Source organism: Pinus tabuliformis, chromosome X, assembly GCF_031772625.1.
Source record: "Pinus tabuliformis cultivar Carrire ecotype Pingquan chromosome X, CPIR1, whole genome shotgun sequence".
In the NCBI taxonomy this organism is placed as follows: domain Eukaryota; kingdom Viridiplantae; phylum Streptophyta; class Pinopsida; order Pinales; family Pinaceae; genus Pinus; species Pinus tabuliformis.
In genome coordinates this window covers 46,210,319-46,229,583 of record NC_142308.1, presented here as the reverse complement: position 1 = coordinate 46,229,583, position 19,265 = coordinate 46,210,319, and the positions used below count along the sequence as shown (strand labels likewise).

At 37.6% G+C, this 19,265-nt stretch overlaps 1 protein-coding gene across 1 annotated transcript in view; it reads left to right on the top strand.

The window, feature by feature from the left end:
- LOC149138246 (DEAD-box ATP-dependent RNA helicase 10-like) overlaps positions 1-19,265 on the top strand; it is a 191,109-nt gene that overhangs the window by 26,499 nt on the left and 145,345 nt on the right. The window contains exon 4 of the mRNA XM_089450305.1: positions 11,550-11,612. Coding sequence (XP_089306431.1) covers positions 11,550-11,612 — 63 coding nt within the window. The remainder of the gene's footprint in view (positions 1-11,549; positions 11,613-19,265) is intronic.

Sequence of the window (19,265 nt, the reverse complement as noted above, 5' to 3'; positions counted from 1 at the left end):
AGGATATATTATCAAAATGCTACAGGAGACCGGAATCTACACTGCTGAGATTATTTATAGTTTGACTGAATCGAATGGAATACAACATGCAGGAATTATGGTTACAGGTTAAGATATGATTAGGTGATGGTTGGAGTCTGGACAAAGAATGATAACTAGAATAAGGGTATGAATACATCAGCTCACCAAGACCCTTTACTAGATGGAGTATATGCTATAGTTGTAATCAGTATGCAGTGCCTCATTGAAAATATGTCTTGTTGAGGATCTTCATATTAAAACTGGTCTGTGATAAGTCCAAGGATGTTTTACTATATATAATTTACAGCATGCAGATCTTACACTGAATCCATTTCAGTACTCAGATGTTACAATATAGCCCGGATAATTGATTGAATCACTGTACAGAACATCAAAATTGGAATGATACTTGAAGAAAAGGCAAAAGCCCAGACCTTGGAGAAAGATTTGAAGACTCCCTGATTTCTCACCTCAAAAAGGATAGGACCATGATAGGATCCTCTCATGCATTGTTGATTACTGATGCTTATATCTAAGGATGAAGCTCCTTTGAAGCTACCTTCGGACTTTGAAGAAAATGAATAAGAGACTAATGATTACATATTGAGTCTCAGAGGGAGTTGTCTGTTGAACCCTCCCAGCAAAGTATAACAAAAGGACATTCCTGTTTATGGAAGAGCACTGCCAGAATTATGGCATGTTTGATTGCATTAATAAATTATCTACAAAGTGGATGGATCTCATGATGAGCAGGCTGCCAGATGGACACTTTGCACTTTGAAAAGACAAGCTTAGGCTTGTGGCCTCCCTGAGTAAGAGGGAGTAAGAACAGTTAAATATTTTCTTCAACAAGATATGCAAGAAGCAGAGGATTGCTAAGTGTTGCTAAGATCTATGCTGCTAAAATGGCTAGTTGTAAATCAGTATGTTTGTAGAAAGTTGTGTATACATCTATATGCTGCTGGGTGGAGCTATGAGGCTCCCATTGACGATCCGGTCATCAATATCATCACCAAGATCTAGTCTTGGTTTTCAAAAAGCAACCTGGCACTATTCCCTATATGAAGAGATCTTTGGTTAAGATTGAACATTGCGCTCTGGGAGCCCCCGGGGGCTTGGGGTACTTCTTGAGCTATGAGTGACCATAGGGTGAGTGGTTCACCTTTTCCTATTGGAGCGATGTGTATAGGGCAATGTTGCGAAAATCGTTATTGGGATAATATCGGCGAGGGGAAAAAATCGTAAAAATCGGGCAATAATCGGGAAAAAATCGTAAAATACAAAAATATTCATTTTTTTAATATCTAAAGCATCTACAACATAAAATAAATACATTGACACATAAATATGATAAAAGAACTAATATATAAGATGTGTAATATCATTTCTAGTGCTACATCACACATAACAGTGAATCATGTCTTGAATAGTAAGTCCCGACTCCTGAGTCCCAACTCAGCCTCAAAATATCAACAAAAAATATAATAATGTATCTCATATCATGAGTCATAATGTCATATACAATGAAATGAACCAAATAACTAAAGTCTAATACTACTGATTTCCTCTACCCCTCTTGCGAGAAAATGCAATAGATTTCCCTTTCCCTCTAGATGTAGATGCCAGTGGAGTTGGTAGTGGACTTTGCTGTGCTCTAAAACCTGAAGAAGTAGGAGCTAGAGGAGGTAGACCACGTCTTCTACTGGTGGCAGGGGTAGCTTGGGTAGGTGGTGTCACCTACTCCTCTTGTTGTGCCTCCTCCTCTTCCTCCCCTTCTACGTCTTCCACTACCTCTTGCTTTAACCAATCATCGATAGACTCCATGAGAGGCATCTCGGCCTCAACCCTCCATGCAGCAGTGCTGTTAATCCCATCCAATGAGATGGAGGCTCCTCCTCCTCCTCCCCCTCTACGCCTTCCACTACCTCCTGCTCTAACCAATCATCGATAGACTCCATGAGAGGCCTCTCGGCTTCAACCCTCCATGCAACAGTGGTGTCAATCCCATCCAATGAGATGGCTTCCATATCAGGTATCCTCTCAAATTGCCTCACCCACAATCGAAGATTGTAATAGACGTAGACCATGTCATTAAGTCGCTGAGACTCCAACCTGTACAAAGATCATAAAATAATAAATATAAAAAAAATATTGTTTAATGAATTCAAAAAATTAATTGGAAATTTGCAATATCTTAAGTTGTAAGTTTAACTTGTTGCGGTTCTTGTTGTGTATTTTTTCAAATACACTCCAATTGCGCTTAAATCCTGAGGACCTACATGTTTGGCTGAGGATTCGAATGACAAGTTTTTGCAGATGGGGTACTCTGGCACCATAGATTCTCCACCATGCATCTACAACAAAATTACAAATAAAATAAACATAAGAAAAAAATGAAATTTGAAAGTTGAAGCAAAGTATGAAGTTATGAACTTGAAGAGAATGAAATTTGAAACAAACTAAAAAATACCTGGCATTTTAGTCGTCCTATTAGTCACAACCATCTCAAAGCCAAATGTGCCACCTGCCATCCTATATATCTCCATTTCTTTGGAGATTTCTGCACGTTCTGCTAGAGATCGCACCATCCTCTGAACACAGGTTAAGATTCAAGAATCCATCCGTGATCTCAACATCAAATACGAACCCACATGGGTAAGAAAATGTGGGGTTCAGGTAGATCCCTGCAGCATGAATGGGACGATGGAGTGTGTTGTTCCATCGTTCATCAATCACTTCCCATAAGAAGAATTGTTTCTGAAACTCCTCATCTCCTTTATCATCATAGTAGGCCCAAATGGATTCTTTGGCCTTGTCTATGGCCTCATACAAATAGCCCATTGCGGGCTTCTCACTATCAACTAATCGAAGAACCTTTACCAAACGTTCAGTAACCTTGCACACCTCCTGCACTCCCGCCTAGAAGTCTTCTGCATATGGTTTCTCCTTCTGGTTTGTGGCTCACTGTCAAAGCACACCACTGATATGAAAGAAACATTCTCTTCACATCCCACATAGAATTCAAGAGGGATTGAAGAGATATGAAACTGGTGGCAAACTGTGTAATGGCAGGGTGCACCAACTCCTTGTTGCTGGTGAAAAAAACATGTTTTCCCTTATAAAAATGTGCTGTTCGCCACCCCCATGATACCTTCCCATCGAATTGCGATAACTTTGAAATTATCGCGATTTTTTGAAGTTAACACGATTTTTTCACTGATTTTTTGGAAAAAAACTGCGTAGTAATCGGGTGAGTTTATCGGGATTTTGAAAAACTCGTGATTTTTTAATGTTATCACGATAATATCACGATTTTCGCAACATTGGTACAGGGTGAGTGGTTCACCTTCCTCTGTGTCACCCCATAATGGTTGACATGTGTGTAGGGTGAGTGGTTCACCTTCCCCTACAATTGATGGCACAATTGTGTAGGGTGAGTGGTTCACCTTCCCCTACCGTTGATGACATATGCATAGGATGAGTGGTTCACCTTCTCATATGGCATATGAACGGGATGAGTGGTTCACCTTCTCTTGCAGGTACCCCAGTGAGAGATGCATATAGGCATTTGCTTGTTGTCACATATGGACATGTCAGTGGGACATGGTTCATCCTTTTCCCACGTGTAGGATGCTCATTTCCTATGATCTGTGGTTGACATGTCGGTGGGATGTGGTTAACCCTTTCCCTACCTGTAGGATCCTTTTTACGATTGTTGGTTGGCATGCATGTAGGACCTAGTTCACCCTTTCCCTACTCTCGGTGGTTTGCATGCGCATAGGATGTGGTTTATCCTTTCCCTACGATGGTTATGACATTTGACTATAGGATATGGTTCATCCTTTCCCTATGTGTGGTTGTGAGTAGGATGTGATTTATTCCTTCCCTGCTATTGCCCCAGTATCATCCTACCCATGTTGTCTAAGACACATGGGAAGTACCTCTCATTGGGCCAGTGAGTTGCGAAAAGTGGTTAGGGACCATAGCACTACCGATGGACGCATCGTGTACCGCCGTACTCCCCATGTCTAGGATGCATGGTGTTCAACCAACTTGATCTGGGATCAAGTCTGATTGAGGTTCTACCTCAGGACTGACTTTTTTCAGTGGAGAGTGGTAAGGTCTTGTGACTCACTCTCGATCAATTCTTCTTCATTATCTATATTAGTGGTCAATAGAGTTGAGACAAGATGCAAAGATGGTTCATGATGACGAGATGGCATGATGGATTGGCAGGTGGAATTATCCCTAGTTGAGAGGGAGTGTTAAAATTGGCAATTAGGGCCAAATTCCACTATTGGACAACTCATCTGTTGGAGATGATTATCGCATTAAATTCCTCTTTCCGAGAGGGAAGTGTGCTTTTGAATTTATGTCCACACGTGCAAATTGTCAAGGTCGGCCACATCATCATGTAGCCTCATAAAGCTCAATGGCCGTGTCACTTGAACCCCCATCGATTTGTATATATAGAGGTGCCTTCAACCTCATTTCACAAAGAAAATGGCTCAAAAATTATCTCTAAGGTAGCCGAGTTCAAAAGGAGGACAAAGGAGTGTTTTGTTTTGGGCTTTCTCTTCAGTCTCAGGGCCGAGAATCTTTTGTTGAGTAGGCCACAGGTCTTTAGGGTAATTCTGGGCATTATTTGAAGGACATTTTGTGTGGGCAGATCATTGAACCAGGAGCCGCAAGCCTATATTAAGGGTAATATGAGGATTGAGCTCCATACCTCAGTAGAGGAGGAACTGCAGGTCAGATTTAGGGTTGGTATTAGCCCAATGTATAGTGAAAACCTTGCTTGGAGGGTGGCCGCACCTGTTAGAGGTGTTCTTGGAGAAGAGGAAGAGGGCTAAGGTGTTGGTACTTAGCCCTAACTAGGTCACCTAAATCTACAACCGAGAAGCACATCCATATCACAGGATATTTAAGGTGTATTTCCTAGGGGGAAGAGACACAGTTGTTAAGAGTCCAAAGGATCTGTTTGGGAAAGTTTGTCAATGGTCATTAGGAGCTGTAACCAGGAAGCAAGCCACATTAGTCCGAATCACAAACTTTACAGGGATGTCTTGAATAGTGATTCGACAAGTCAACATTGACCTATATTATTGTACTCTCTCACTCTCTCTCTGTCTGCTGAACTTTTGATATTAATAATAAGAAGATTTGATCAAGGGTTTTCCCCGTCTTGGGGTTTTTCCCTAGCTTGAGCCAATTCCTATGTTCTTTGTCTTGACTTGTCTTCTGTGTATATGCTTTATGTTCTTTCGTTAGTTACTGTCAATATAATAATGGTTTATGTGATTGCAATGAAAATGTAAATTGGACTAATGTGGATCATTAAAGTAATTGACCTAAGCAAAGAACATGTTAACCTAAAATTAATATGCTAGGAGGCTTGAAGGACTTTTCTAGACTCATAATTAATGTAATTTACATGTTATAACTTGCCCAATCGGGTCTTAAACAAATAATAAGGACTTTCTTGAATCAAGAAAAATACTCTTTGGACATGATAAACCCTAGAAGCATGAAGAACATGCTTGACCTAGATGACCATAAAAAATGGAGCATGAAACCCATGTCTGAAACAATATTTTTCTTTATTCTTTTTCTTGTAACATAAAATATACATAATGACATGAGTACAATGATAAGCCATTTTTAAGCATCAACATCATGACCAACATCGTCAACATATTAAGGCCTTAACTTGACAAGCACTTTCTTATACAAGAGCATAATGTTGGGAGGCTTTACATGAGATACCACACCACCTCTACAAGGTACATACCCCATCCGGATGTTCACTAGGTATGTCCTTTAAGGACTATTCTTATTTTGGATTCCCAGTACTCAAAGTATATCAGTCCTCTTCGACCACTCATGTCTTGGATACCTATCCAATCCTCTTTCCTATCTTGGATTTGCCTATCCTTAAGGAAATCACAAATGCTTATCCAATCCTCCATTCTCCATTTTCCCTCCATGGCCTTCACTTAGACGTATGACTGTTAGTCTTGGTCAAGTGCATGACACATGAAGTAGAGAATACAGATGTGATGTCCATCATCACTCCCTCTCAACTAGAGAGGAGATCCTCATTCCCTTTTGAATAGTGAATTGATCCTTGCTCCTTTTCATTCATTCAAGGAGACTCCTTTTACTACCTCTCAAATATAGAGGAGATTTTTAACTTCATAATTGCAAGTTCTTTGGCTTGTCCTCATAAATGTATCAGCTACTAGTTCCTCCTTTGTATCTCATCATGTTGAGCTTCTTTCTTCGTGCATGTTGTGGGGTCATCTTCTTCCTTTAATCTTGTGACAAGGTTAAGGCCGTCAACCTTTCATATCATCAATCAAGGCATTGTATTGAGCCTTCCAAAACATGAAAGTGATCTTCATGAATTTCAGGTTATCTTCTTATATTGGTACCTTTCAATCCCAAGATGAAGACGTAAACATCTTGACTACCATATACTCAAACCATATGTACTTTGAATTGAGTTCAACACCCACAGTTGAACTTGCCTCAACTGTCATCATGTATTCTTGTAATATCCTTCCTGGTAGCAAAACAATACGTTAACTAGATCAATATCAAAATATTAACATCATACTTACCTTATCATGATGGCCTTTTTCATCAAAGCATCAACTTACTTGAGTTATTCGAGATCAACATCCTTTCACTTGATCCAACTCCATATGAATCTTTCTCCATGCATCCATTTTAATCAAAGTGCCCATGGATCGAACTTGATTACCAATCTTAACATCTTCCTTGGAGTTGTCATTGTTAACTCTCTTTCTTCCTTCCAGAGACTATACTTGATGTTGATCAATATTGTCATATTTATGTCATGCAACCTTGTGAGAGAGTCTTGATCTCCATCCATTACAAAACATGTCAAATTTCTTCTTTTGAGCGTCATGTAGCCATATGGAAGACTTATTGAGCACACTTTTATATTCAACTCTTCCGGCACGATTCTTATAGATATGAACCTTATCCTAGAGAAGAGTTGCTCAAAATATGCATATCTTTGCTTCCATATAATCATCTAGCCGTTCTTTCTTGAATGAGGTTGCTTCTTATAGGTTTCTTTTCCCGGAAGTAGAAAAAAATTTCATTGTGCTCTTCGTATTGCAACTTGACCATCTACATTCCTTCATCCTCTAAAAGTATTGTTTCCTTACTAGATGGAATATATACAAGTCACGTCATAATGCTCTTTGCAAGAACCTTCCAAAAATGATGGTTCTTATAGGATCTTGATGATCCCTCTTTGCAAAATGACTACCTCTAACATGATGTTTGAAAATGCTTGGATGAACAATTATATGCAATATGGTCCCTATCTTCCCATTCTTTTACAGCTAGATAACTTTTCAAAGCAACTTGATCGTGTAGACTCTAATTCTACTATCACATGCTTCTTTCTATGATGCCATGCTTTACAATAATCAAGACTCTTTGAGAGAATGCAATAATGCATGCTACTCTACTTTCTACTTAATAAAAAGAAAGACAAACTTCATAAAGAATGTGATAGAGATGGAGTTTTCTTCAATAGTAAAGACCCTTGGGATCTTCTCCTTTTGGCTTCTTCCCAGGTTCTCCCTTTTATTCAACTATGTGAGCTTCATCTTTCTTGTTTGGACAATCCCTCTTAAAGTGTCCATATTCATTGCATCCATAACATTAAATCTTGGATATATCTGGCTTCTTCTTGGACTTTCCAAACTTCCCTTTCTTTAACTTCTTGGTCCTTGCAACAAAAGCTTGAGATATTTCATTTGATTCAGTGTCATCCTTTGCCTTGATCTTGGATTCTTCCAAGATACATTGAGCCCACAATTCATCAAAAGGTGTAGTATCCTTCTTTGAGTAGATACTTGTTGCAAAACTGCTCCAATCAGGTGGCAAAGCATTTAACACACAAAAATTCATTTTAGAGTTAGAAATAGTTTCCCCAAGCCCTTGCAATTGATCCCTTATTTGTGAGATCTTCATGAGGTAGGTAGCCATGTCTTCATCCTTTGACTTCCTTATTCTATAAAGTTGATTTCTCAAGGATATCTTGTGGCCAGATGTACTTATAGAGTATAGCTTTACCAACTTATCATACATGGTCTTGGATGTTTTGAAATCAACAATAAAAGGAACAAGATGATCTATAATGGATTCTACGATGATCCTTTGAGCCCTTACTTCTCCTTTCTTGTATTTTGCTAACTCTTGAGTCTTCTCCTTGTCTGGTTCAACTACTTCACCAAGGACATATTCCATGACTTCATTTTCTGTGAGTGCCAAGTCAATCCTCTTCTTCCATGCTAGGGAGTTTGTTGATCCAACGAGCTTGTTGCTTTCTTTGCAGAACATAGCCATATGATCTGTAGATTGAGACATAAAAGATAATATAAAACTTACTTGTTAACAAAGGGTCCTTCTTGATGCTGTCTCCAACTATCTTGATTTATTCAAGACCTTAAAGTAGACTTCAATGATGCCCTAGAATGATGACTTCTAGGATGCCTTCAACAATGGTGTCTTCGAACAACTTCAAAGAGTGAATGATGATCCCCAGATTCCTTGACGCTTCCTCTTCTTTAAGACGATGCACTAGAGAATCTTCAATAAGAACTTGTCCTTCGTTCAATGAGAACTTGATGATGAGGTATTTTTCATTGAAAGCTTGATATAGTAACCCTCCTTTTAGATCAACGTGTCTTCTTCTTCTTTTCTTGTGTCCTTTTGAAATGATTTCCTTTGCCAAGCAAACTCTTCAATATGATCTTCCAACTACCTTCTGTTGCTTACCTTAGCTCTCATACCATGTTGGAGAATGCAACAAGGCAGTTATTAATTCAATTTCTCCTTAACCTTAATAATTGCTTGTGAACTTTACTTATCTTTTTGTGTTTCTTTATTAGATCTTTTTCATCAAACAATTATCAAGAGAAAAATAGTAAAGATAATGAAAACAAAATATAGGCCCCAAGCCAAGGTAAAACCCAAAAAATCTCTTCTTATAGAATCTGCTTCAAATGAGAAATCCAAAACCCAAAACCCTACACCAAGCCCTCCTCCAAGCCCCAAGTCAACCCTCCAAAGAGACCCTTCCAAGTAGTAAAAAATCCACTCAAGTTTTCTTCAATTTAGATTTCGGCCTGCAACTAAAAGACTTCAGACCTGCAGTCGCTTCACAGTTTTGTCCTGCAACTTTCAACTTCCTGTAACAAATTTGAAACCCTAATCCTTTTGCTTGTGTGACTAGAAAATACCAAAATTTCATCTTTTTCTCCTTCGCTAGGGTTTTTTCCTTGACTATCGTCCTTCACTCTCTTTTTCTTCTTGTTTTTACTACAAATTCAACTTGTTGATTGGTCTCTCAAATGAGGTCGAGCTCTTATTTATATCCTTCTTATGAGGTCGAATACCCCTCTTTAGGCCAACTTGTCTCTTATAGGCTGACATGTGCTAGGAGGCTTGAAGGACTTTTCTAGACTCATAATTAATGTCATTTAAATGTTACAACTTGCCCAATAAGGTCTTATACACATAATAAGGCCTTTCTTGTATCAAGAAAAATATTCTTTTGACATGACAATCCCTAGAAGCATGAAGAAGATGCTTGACCTAGATGACCATAAAAATGGAGCATGAAACCCATGCTCAAAATAATATTTTTCTTTCTTTTTCTTGTAACATAAAATATACATAATGACACGAGAACAATGATAATTATAACACCGAAACTAGTTACATTTTCCAACATCCCAGGTGTCCCTAAGTCAACTTGTGTTCTTACATGGAGTTAATTTCGAGGTGGGATCATGGAATAGGTTGGACATACTACTTGAAGTTGATTAAAATGTGCTTCATTTACCTTTTTGTTGCAAGATTGGCTAGCCCATTTTCCTTTTGGTTTTAGTGCCTTAGGACGTGATAACATGAGATTGAGGCTTGAGTGTCTTTTTACTATCAAATCCACTCTAGAATAATGTTCAACTGATAGGCTTGCAATGGAAGTTTGAAGAGGAGATTTGATGTCTAATATCGAGTCTTTGATGAGCTTTGAGACATTGATAGCTTTTGCAAGTTTTGGTCCTTGTAGAAGAGCGTCTGCTTCTACCACACTGTTGGTTTCTACCACTCTGAGACTCCATGAATAGGAATAAACTTTTGTCCCCTTGGAGTTGTAAATAACCTCACTCCCCCCGGAACCGACCACCTATATATGAATGGAAATTACAAAGATGCTAGTTTAGAATATTGCATTTGATGATATTCCATGAGATTGGGTATCACCATGTTGTTATCCCTAAATAAGAATTGCAGAATAATGGGTGTAAATTTTCAAAGTTTGAATGCATCGACTGATAAGTATTTGCTTTGCATCCCTTTCACAGATAATAGAGAAAGTAGTGAGACATAAAGTCTATATTTTTAATTTTTTCTTTTGTCTCTGATTCTAAACCAGATGAACATTGATATAGCAGATCACATCACATTCTTATATAATTGGTATTTATGCTTCATATATATATATATATATATATATATATATATATATATATGGGAATTCATAATGCTTTTATGGTGTTCTTGCATGTCTTGAGAAGATAATATGAAAATATTTTGTGATTATTAATCTATCTATGAATATAAGGTAATGTGCATGTATGAGTTAAACCAATCATTAATGTAATTGTCTCGTTTTAAGTCTTTTATGTTGTCTCTTACTTGTATGAATTGTTCTTGTTGTAAATGTCAATTATTGGATGCATTGATTGTTGTCAAGAACAAAAACTTGATTCAAACAAGATTGTAGTGATTGGGGAGAAGGCATCACCCTAAAATGTTAACTGCAGCAAATGATCTCTAGTGCATGCTAAACCTTGATCCAAACAAGATATAAGTGATTGTAGAGAAGAAATTTCCATGAAATCCTTACAATGTCAACTCGTCTTAGGGCATATTGGATATTATTGTCAATCCCCCGAAAGCTTTGCTATGGTCTCTCATCCTTGTGAAAGATATAAGGGAGCATAGTTCAATTGGGGATCCAAACAATTAATCCTTGAGTCATAGATATAGCTTGGTACACATAGGGTAGGAACAATTTACAATAGGCATCATTACCCTAGCAAAGAGGTGAGTGATTTTAGTGTGGATATCAATGCCTAGTTTCTTGAATGATAGATTTCTAAGTAACTTGAAGTACTTTTAGGGAAGAAATATTATCAATTGATGTGCATCATTATTGAGTTTTTTGTTCAGTAGAAAGTAGCATATTGCATGTCTCAATTTGATATAGTGGTGAAGAAAGTGAAATGATGCTCCATTTGAATTTTGATTGCATCTTTATTATAAAACATGAGAACATGGTTGATTGAATTGTAGGATTGGATCTTGTTTTCCCATCTCAAATGCTCTAGAGACATAGTCTATAACTTGTTTGATATATTGATATATTATTAGGAGACTATCAAGCAATTAACATGGTTTGTTACTTTGTGTAGGTGGTTGGCGGTGTTGACATGATGGCACAAGCAATAGCTTTGGCCAAAAGGCCTCATATTTTGGTAAATGTTCAATGCCTATTTTAACGATTATTATTGATTTTGAGTAAAAATAATTTCCCTTGGGGACAACAAAAATCTTAAATAATTTGCCAATGCTTTTATTTTTGGGAAAGGATAGTTAGCAAAATCGTGCTTGTTATACAATTTCTAAGTAAGGTAAGTTGATAATGGTTGTTTAATTGAGGCAAGGGACTTGGTAGCTAATTAAGCATCCTATTTAAAATAGTACTCCATTGCCTAGATAAATGCTTGAATCATGCATGTACAATAACACAAACAAAGTAAAGCTAGATTATGAAAAACAACTATAGGGCTCTTTGAGAGATTTTATGAGGGAGAAGTGTGACTTGGGGAAACTATGACCTCAATTTGGTATGTATGATGCATGGCAATCAAAGAATTTATTTTCTTGCATTTTGGTAGCTCACCTATATTGAATAGCCTGTGGTCATCACTCATCATATATTGCTCATAATTTTATTTCCATCTAGCAAGCTTCGATTGAAAATTCATTGAATTGCTTTGTATAATGAATCATATGGGATTTTTATGTCTCATTGACCTCTAGGGCTTTAACCCTATCTTATCCAAGGCACCAACCTTGAGTTTAGGAGCACCAACTCCAAGGACAACAATCCTATAGCTTCGCTTTGTCAAGATATGTTTAGTTGTGCTTCACAGCTCCCAAAGTCTTCTTCACCGAGCCCTGTCAGTCTTTAGTTTCATTGTAGTGTCCACGCAACATCATCAATGACAACCTTGTCAATTAGAAAGTATCGCCACTGCACCTCATCGTACCCAAACAAGTTCTTCAAATCACCTCATGATGTCTCATGCATCACGGTGTCCAATAATGTCTTCTTCAAGATGTCTTCACAATTTACTTCTAGGATGATACTCCAAGGTCACCTCATGATGACATTCAATGCATCATGATATTCAATAAGGCTTCTCAATAAGATGTCTTCAAAACGCTGTCCCAAGAATTCTCCAACCAAGGGTGTCTTATAAGTCCTTCAATCAATTGCACAAGTTCTGCACAAGGTCTTCAAAACAACTTCAAGTACAAGGACTACTGCAAACTCTTCTTCAAGGCTTCAAATCTGTTCAACAAGTATGCTCTAGCAAGGTTTAAGTCTCCACAAAAGATTTTCCAAGAGCTGTCCCAATAATGGCTTCCAAGACACTTCAACCAAGTAGCCTCAAGGTGTCTTCACAATGGTTCCTCAAAATACTTCAAGATTTGGTACAATATCTCTTTGAATAGTCTTTATGATGTTCCTTAAATTCTCTTCTTTGATAGCCTCTTCAAATTCTGCAGCCAAGTGTTTCCAAGTCTTCTCCACACTTCAGCTCCAAGGATATCTTCAAGGTGTCTTCCAAATGAGCCCAAAAATACCTTCAATCTTTTCCAGGATTGTCTTCAATCTAGCTTTGGTAAGTTCTTAACAAGCTTTCCTCCACTGGTAGCTTTCCACTGTTCTCTTTTTTCAGGCTTCAATAGATGACTGTCCTCCACAGTTCTGGCCTCAGGTCAGCAATCTGTCTGGGTGTGAGTTTTGTGACAGCATAAGTATAGGTCTCAAAAATCACCACACAAAACACTTGTCCGAGCCTTCTGCAACTGTTTTGAGCCCTCGACACAAGACTGTCATCCACAGGCAGAGTTACCAACACACTTGTCACAAAAACCAAGCCTCACAAACACAGTCACTGGTTTGCTGTAATGTAGTCTGCTGTAATATGGCCTGCTGTAATGTATTCCTCCACGTTTATCTTAAAAATTGCCCAAAACAATAAACTTCAATGCCTCCTTGGCCTCTTATTTGCCTCTGAGTTCTCCACTGAATTCTCTGTTTTCTTGACCAAAAAATTGATGGTTAAAATGAGGTCTGAAATCCTTATATATAGTGTTTTTCGCACAGCAAAACGAAAAGACACGTCCCTGTTTGGAGGCCGACTTGTGTCGGCTGCTCAGGTCGGCTCCATGTCCAGATTTAATAAATTAACTTCAAAAATTCATAACTTTCAAACCGCTTGGAGTTTCGGGCTGTGTAATAGCTCATTGGAAAGGCAAAATTATGCTCTAAAAGATGGTCTAGGAATCACATTGAGAGGCTGCCTCTAAGGTAGTGAAAATTATTTTTCTTTGTGACTGTCCTTAAATTTCTGTGCATAGAATATTTGGAACAGTTTTGGGACAGCGTGGCTTCTCCATTGTTTTGCACCAATAATATCATCATGATAGTATCCAGCATCATGATGAAGGTATAGCATCATGTATTCAATGATAGTGCAGTAATACGTCATAGTGCAGCCTTCATTAATTTGTCAAAGACACCAAAGTAGTCTTCCAATTATGTCAAAGTGTGGTCATTCTTTAAAGAGTATGACATCATCAAGTGTATGACTCCATATGTCATCAAGGGTTAAGGTCTAGATCATCAAGGCACATGCAACATTATAGTTAGTTCAAGGGCTCCTTAGGACTTCTTCATTAATGTTTTGACATCTTCATGGCTTCACATCTTCATTGATGGTATCCTTGTCAAGCAAGAGTCCTGACATCATTATACGGGACCAAGCATCTCAAGAATATTGACATCTCGGTCAATGCCATATTGACATCTTGGTCAATGCCATATTGACATCAATGACAACCTTGATTAACACCAAGACCTAAATCCAACCTCCAAGAAGCCAAGTCAAGCCCTCCAAATTCTACTTCCATCATGATAAAATCCATCAATTTCAGTCATAGGAGATCACACTAATCTCAACCACAACTCATATACCACAGGAAACTGCAAATGTTTCAGATCTTCTATAGCTTAGGAAACTCTCACTTCTCTTCAGAATATAACTTTAGAACTTCATATATTTCTACCTCACAACATATCACAGAAAGCACCGAATTGCTTGCAAAATGGAGGAGGATGGATGCCAATATATAGTTGCTCTAACTTCTCATATGCGAAAAGGCACATCCTTTCAGTCAGTCGACTTGACATTTAGGAGGGCGGACTAGGCTTCTTGAGGTGAATTGACCAAAATTATGCTTAAAAAAAAGTCTTATTCTTTGTCCTTAAGAAGTCCAAATAGGACTTTGACTCAATGAATCCTAGAAGCATGAAGAACATGGTCATCTAATGAAATATAAATTTCTTTTTCTTCTTTTTGCTTTTTACATCAAATACATAATGATACAAGTACAAGAACAATTATGAAGACTGAACCTAGTTACATTTTCCAACACTCCCTCTTAACTTGGGAGGTATTCATAATTCCACAACCGGATACAAGGATACTCTCAAATTGACCTATTCTCATAAGAAGAGTTGGATTGATAAGCCATGATCAATCATCAACATCATAACCAACATTGTTAATTTCAAAATAGCAAGGCCTTGACTAACAAGCTCTAACTCTCACTAGATTAGAGCACAATGCTGGGAGGCATACATTTGGACACCACCACAACTGCCTCTTAAAGCACATACCCCATCCATATGTTCACCGGGTATGTCCTTATAGGACTATTCTTATCTTGAATTCCCAATCCTCAAAGAATATCGGTCCTCTTCGACTACTCTTATCTTGGATACCTTGTCCTTATCCTCAAAGTTTATCGGTCCACGGGATTACTACCTATCTTGGATTCTCAACCCTCAAGGAGTAGCGGTCCCAGATGCTTATGCAATCCTCCATTCTCCCTATCGGTGCCTTCACTAGACTTGCAACTCTTAGTCTTGGCCTAGTGCATGTTACATGGAGAATACGATGTCCCACATCACTCCCTCTCAACAAGGGAGGAGATCATCACTCCCTCTCTCAACCAAGGAGACATAACTACAAGCTTTAGCTTGTCTCATACTTCATCAATACATCAACTACTTGTTCTTCCGTGGAGATATAGTTGTAGCTGCATGGCTCCTTTCTTGCATTACGCCATCCTTGGGCTTCGACTCTTCCAGGATGTCAAACATTTTATGGAGCCAAATTCTTTCACACTCTATTTTCATGACAGGGTTTCTCGGCTCCTAACAACATCACATCATATCAAACTATGAGCTTCTTGGATCTTGACAATCTTCATGCAACATTGTCATCAATTGGTTCATTTATCATTTTCAAGGAGCCAAAGTTCTTTCACAGCTGCTAGCACATGCCTTTCATAACAGAGTTTTGCCTCTTATTCTTTAATAAGTCATATCCAAATTTTAATTTTGTTCTCATGCTCTTTCCAAGCCATTATTAGTGCTATCTGTTAAATCCATTTGATCTGAAATCGAATCAAACAACTGTCAGTACAATATCATCAAATAACCTCTCTTTTTAGCCTCTTGACATACTTTTGCAAACTGTTTTTCCATGGAGCCAAATCATATCCCAAACAATCTATCAATATCAGAGTTACCAAATCACAATAGGCTCTAGTCAAGTTGTGGGATTTTTCATGACAAATTATGCTACTTGCTCCCTTTGAGATCAACATTTCTTTGCATGATCTATCCTCATATTGCAACAAAGTTTTACTTCATGCTCTTCAACTTTCAATCATCAATCAATATGTTCCTAGGATGAATCTGTCAATCTCTGGTACAACAACATGAAAACTCTTTAACTTCTTACTTAATGACATCATCATCATCTCTTTTGGTCATAAGCTTCTCTGGGCTTTCTTCTAAGTTTTAATTAATATTGTATTCATCAAGATCTTAACAACTCCCTCTTTCCAACTGAGGTAAGTGAAATTCTTGCCCTCTAATCGACTTCCTTGATGTAAGCTTCAAACAACTCCCTTCTTCTTCAACTTCATGCTTTGCCACATTCTTCCATTTCATTCATTAGCTAGTCAAGCTTTAGGTAGAACTTATCTTGACCTGCAACCTTTGTTAAAAGACCATGAAAGAACAAGAAGGACAAGGCATAAAGATAACAAACAAGGAGATATGTAGTACTTATCTTTTGAGAAGGATTAGCTCCTCTTAAACTTGGACTTGTTCGCCGGCATTGTCCTCACATTAAACATCAAGGGTTGGAGTTATCTTTGACAGTGAACATGATTAGATAGGGTTTAAAGTGATCATTGGCTTCCATAGTTATTCATATTGTTGGAGATTTCTGAAAGTGAACTATGTAATGGTTTTTGATAGGCTTTCGTTTCTAGGGTTTCTTTTAGTCCAAACTATGCTAGGGTTTATAAACCCTAGATGCCAATGTCTTTAAGAAAAACCCTAGATGCCAATGTCTTTAAGACTTGCTACTCAAGAATTCCAAACCCTAGATCCTTCATGGTTATCAAGACTTATCATCCATGCATTATGAAATGCTGCAAAACCCTAATGATACTTTTTGACATGCTTATTATCCACCTAATTTGATTACAAGACCAAATCTTCTTATGTAATTAAATACATCAATTTTTTACATGTCACTGTCCCTAATCTATATTTATGTAGACCCTTTTTATGATCATCATCATAACCCAATAAGTGAAATGTACACAAAAATAGTACCTTACCTCTTCTTTTGCAAATATCTGGTCCTTTGTCTTTTCTTCGATTGTCAATTGCTAATATTTCTTCAAAAGGTGCCTCAACTTCTCCAAATATGGAACCTTTGTTGAGATGCTAGAATTGTCTTGATTTCATCAGTTGACATGTGTTGAGCTTCATCAAAATTTAGATATTATTCTTCCATAGATCATAAAGACTCGGTCCACTTGTGCCTTAGATTTTAGTTATAATCTTGGTTTTTTTCTCAGAGTTTTGGTTCTTTCTAAACAGGTCAACTTCATGGTGGTTGTTACACATAATTGTCATAGAGATGTTGTCGCAGTTCTCAGTCATGAGAACACTTCACAATCCATCATTGTCATGTATTGTAATTTTGTCATACAATTATATCAAGAGTTCTATAGAATGTCACTTCCATGCATAGATACTGCCATATCGAATATTACTGACATTCGTCAAGGGTCACTATCATGTTATTCATCAGGGGTCACTATCATGTTATTCATCAGGGCCAACATATATCCCATTCATTTTCTAAGCCCAATCAAGTCACAAAGATCACTGTCCAAACATTATTATTTAAGAAACACTGTCCAAACAAGTCGCAGCGATTACGGTAGTATAATTCGATGTCACTATGCCATAGAGTATAATGATGCCGGAGTATATGCTATAGAGTGTGAGTGATACATCGTATAGATTATGGTGATGCCACGGTTAAACCAATACAAACTACGAAGGAGAATTGAGAGAACAATGTGAGTCAATGTATATGTGTGATGCAAGCTCAACAAGTCACTATATATATGAGTGATGTCATTACACGAGCCAACGATCCACGAACCATAGGTATATAGAAAATGCAGGCATCACAAGATGAATGTTCAAACCATTAGAATGCAAATTATAGAATATACAAATAAAAAACAAACTACAAATATATAAAGCAAGTATCATAAGTATTAATGCTATCCTCACAAGTATTAATGCAAACCTCAGAAGTATATCTGAACTGTCACAGAAATTCGAAATTGATGTTTGTCTTTCATCTTATATTGCTTCAGAGAAGTATTCGAGCCATTATGTATAGCAAATTCGACCTACTGTCCATATGAGTCATATAGATTCGAGTTATAATGAATGCGAGCCTTCAAGTATATGTTACAAAGTATATAAACTTGCATATGTTTCAGACCTTCTATAGCCCAGGAAACCTTCACTTCTAGTCATTATATAAGTTCAAAGCTTTGCATATTTCTACCTCAGAACGTATCACAAAAAGCACTGAATTGCTTTCCAAAATGGAGGAGGTTGTATGCGAAAAGACACATCCTTTCAGTGAGCTGAATTGACATCCATGAGGGCCAACTTGGCTTCTTGAGGTGAATTGACCAAAAATACAATCTTTTTCTTTTTCCTTAAGAAGTCTAAATAGGATTTTGACTCAATGAATCCTAGAAGCATGAAGAACATGCTTATCTAATGAAATACAAATATCTTTTTCTTCTTTTTTCTTATTTTTGATTTTTACATCAAATACATAATGATACAAGTACAATAACAATTATGAAGACTGAACCTAGTTACATTTTCCAATAGATGCTAGTAGAGCAGAGCGAGTGGATGCTACAATATACAGGCAACTTATTTGAGTCATTGATGTACTTGGTCAACACACGACTTGATATTTGTTTTGCAATCAACCCGCTGAGTCAGTTCATGATGGAATTGACCAAAGTTCAACGGGTTGCTGCAAAACATGTTTTGATGTTGTTGACATCTAATCATGGGGATTGGGTGAACAGTTGTAAATAGTGTAAATAATAAATAATGGAAAAGGAAGAGTCATCGGGAGATGAAACCCAAGAGTCACTCCCTCATGTATATAACTATGAGCAATCTAAGAATAAATAGATTTCATTTGAGGAGTTACCTCCTGGCCTGACATGGTATTAGAGCCAACTTCTTTTTTATTTTTCCGTATTGTAACTCCTATTAGTTTATTCAGGTTCCTGCCCTTTTCCTATGTTCTTTGTCAAATCTCTGCATTTGGACAGACCTTTCTCTGCATTCAATACATTTTTGAATTACCTTTGCGATGATTGGAAGGATTGCTGAGTTAACCTCTAACTGA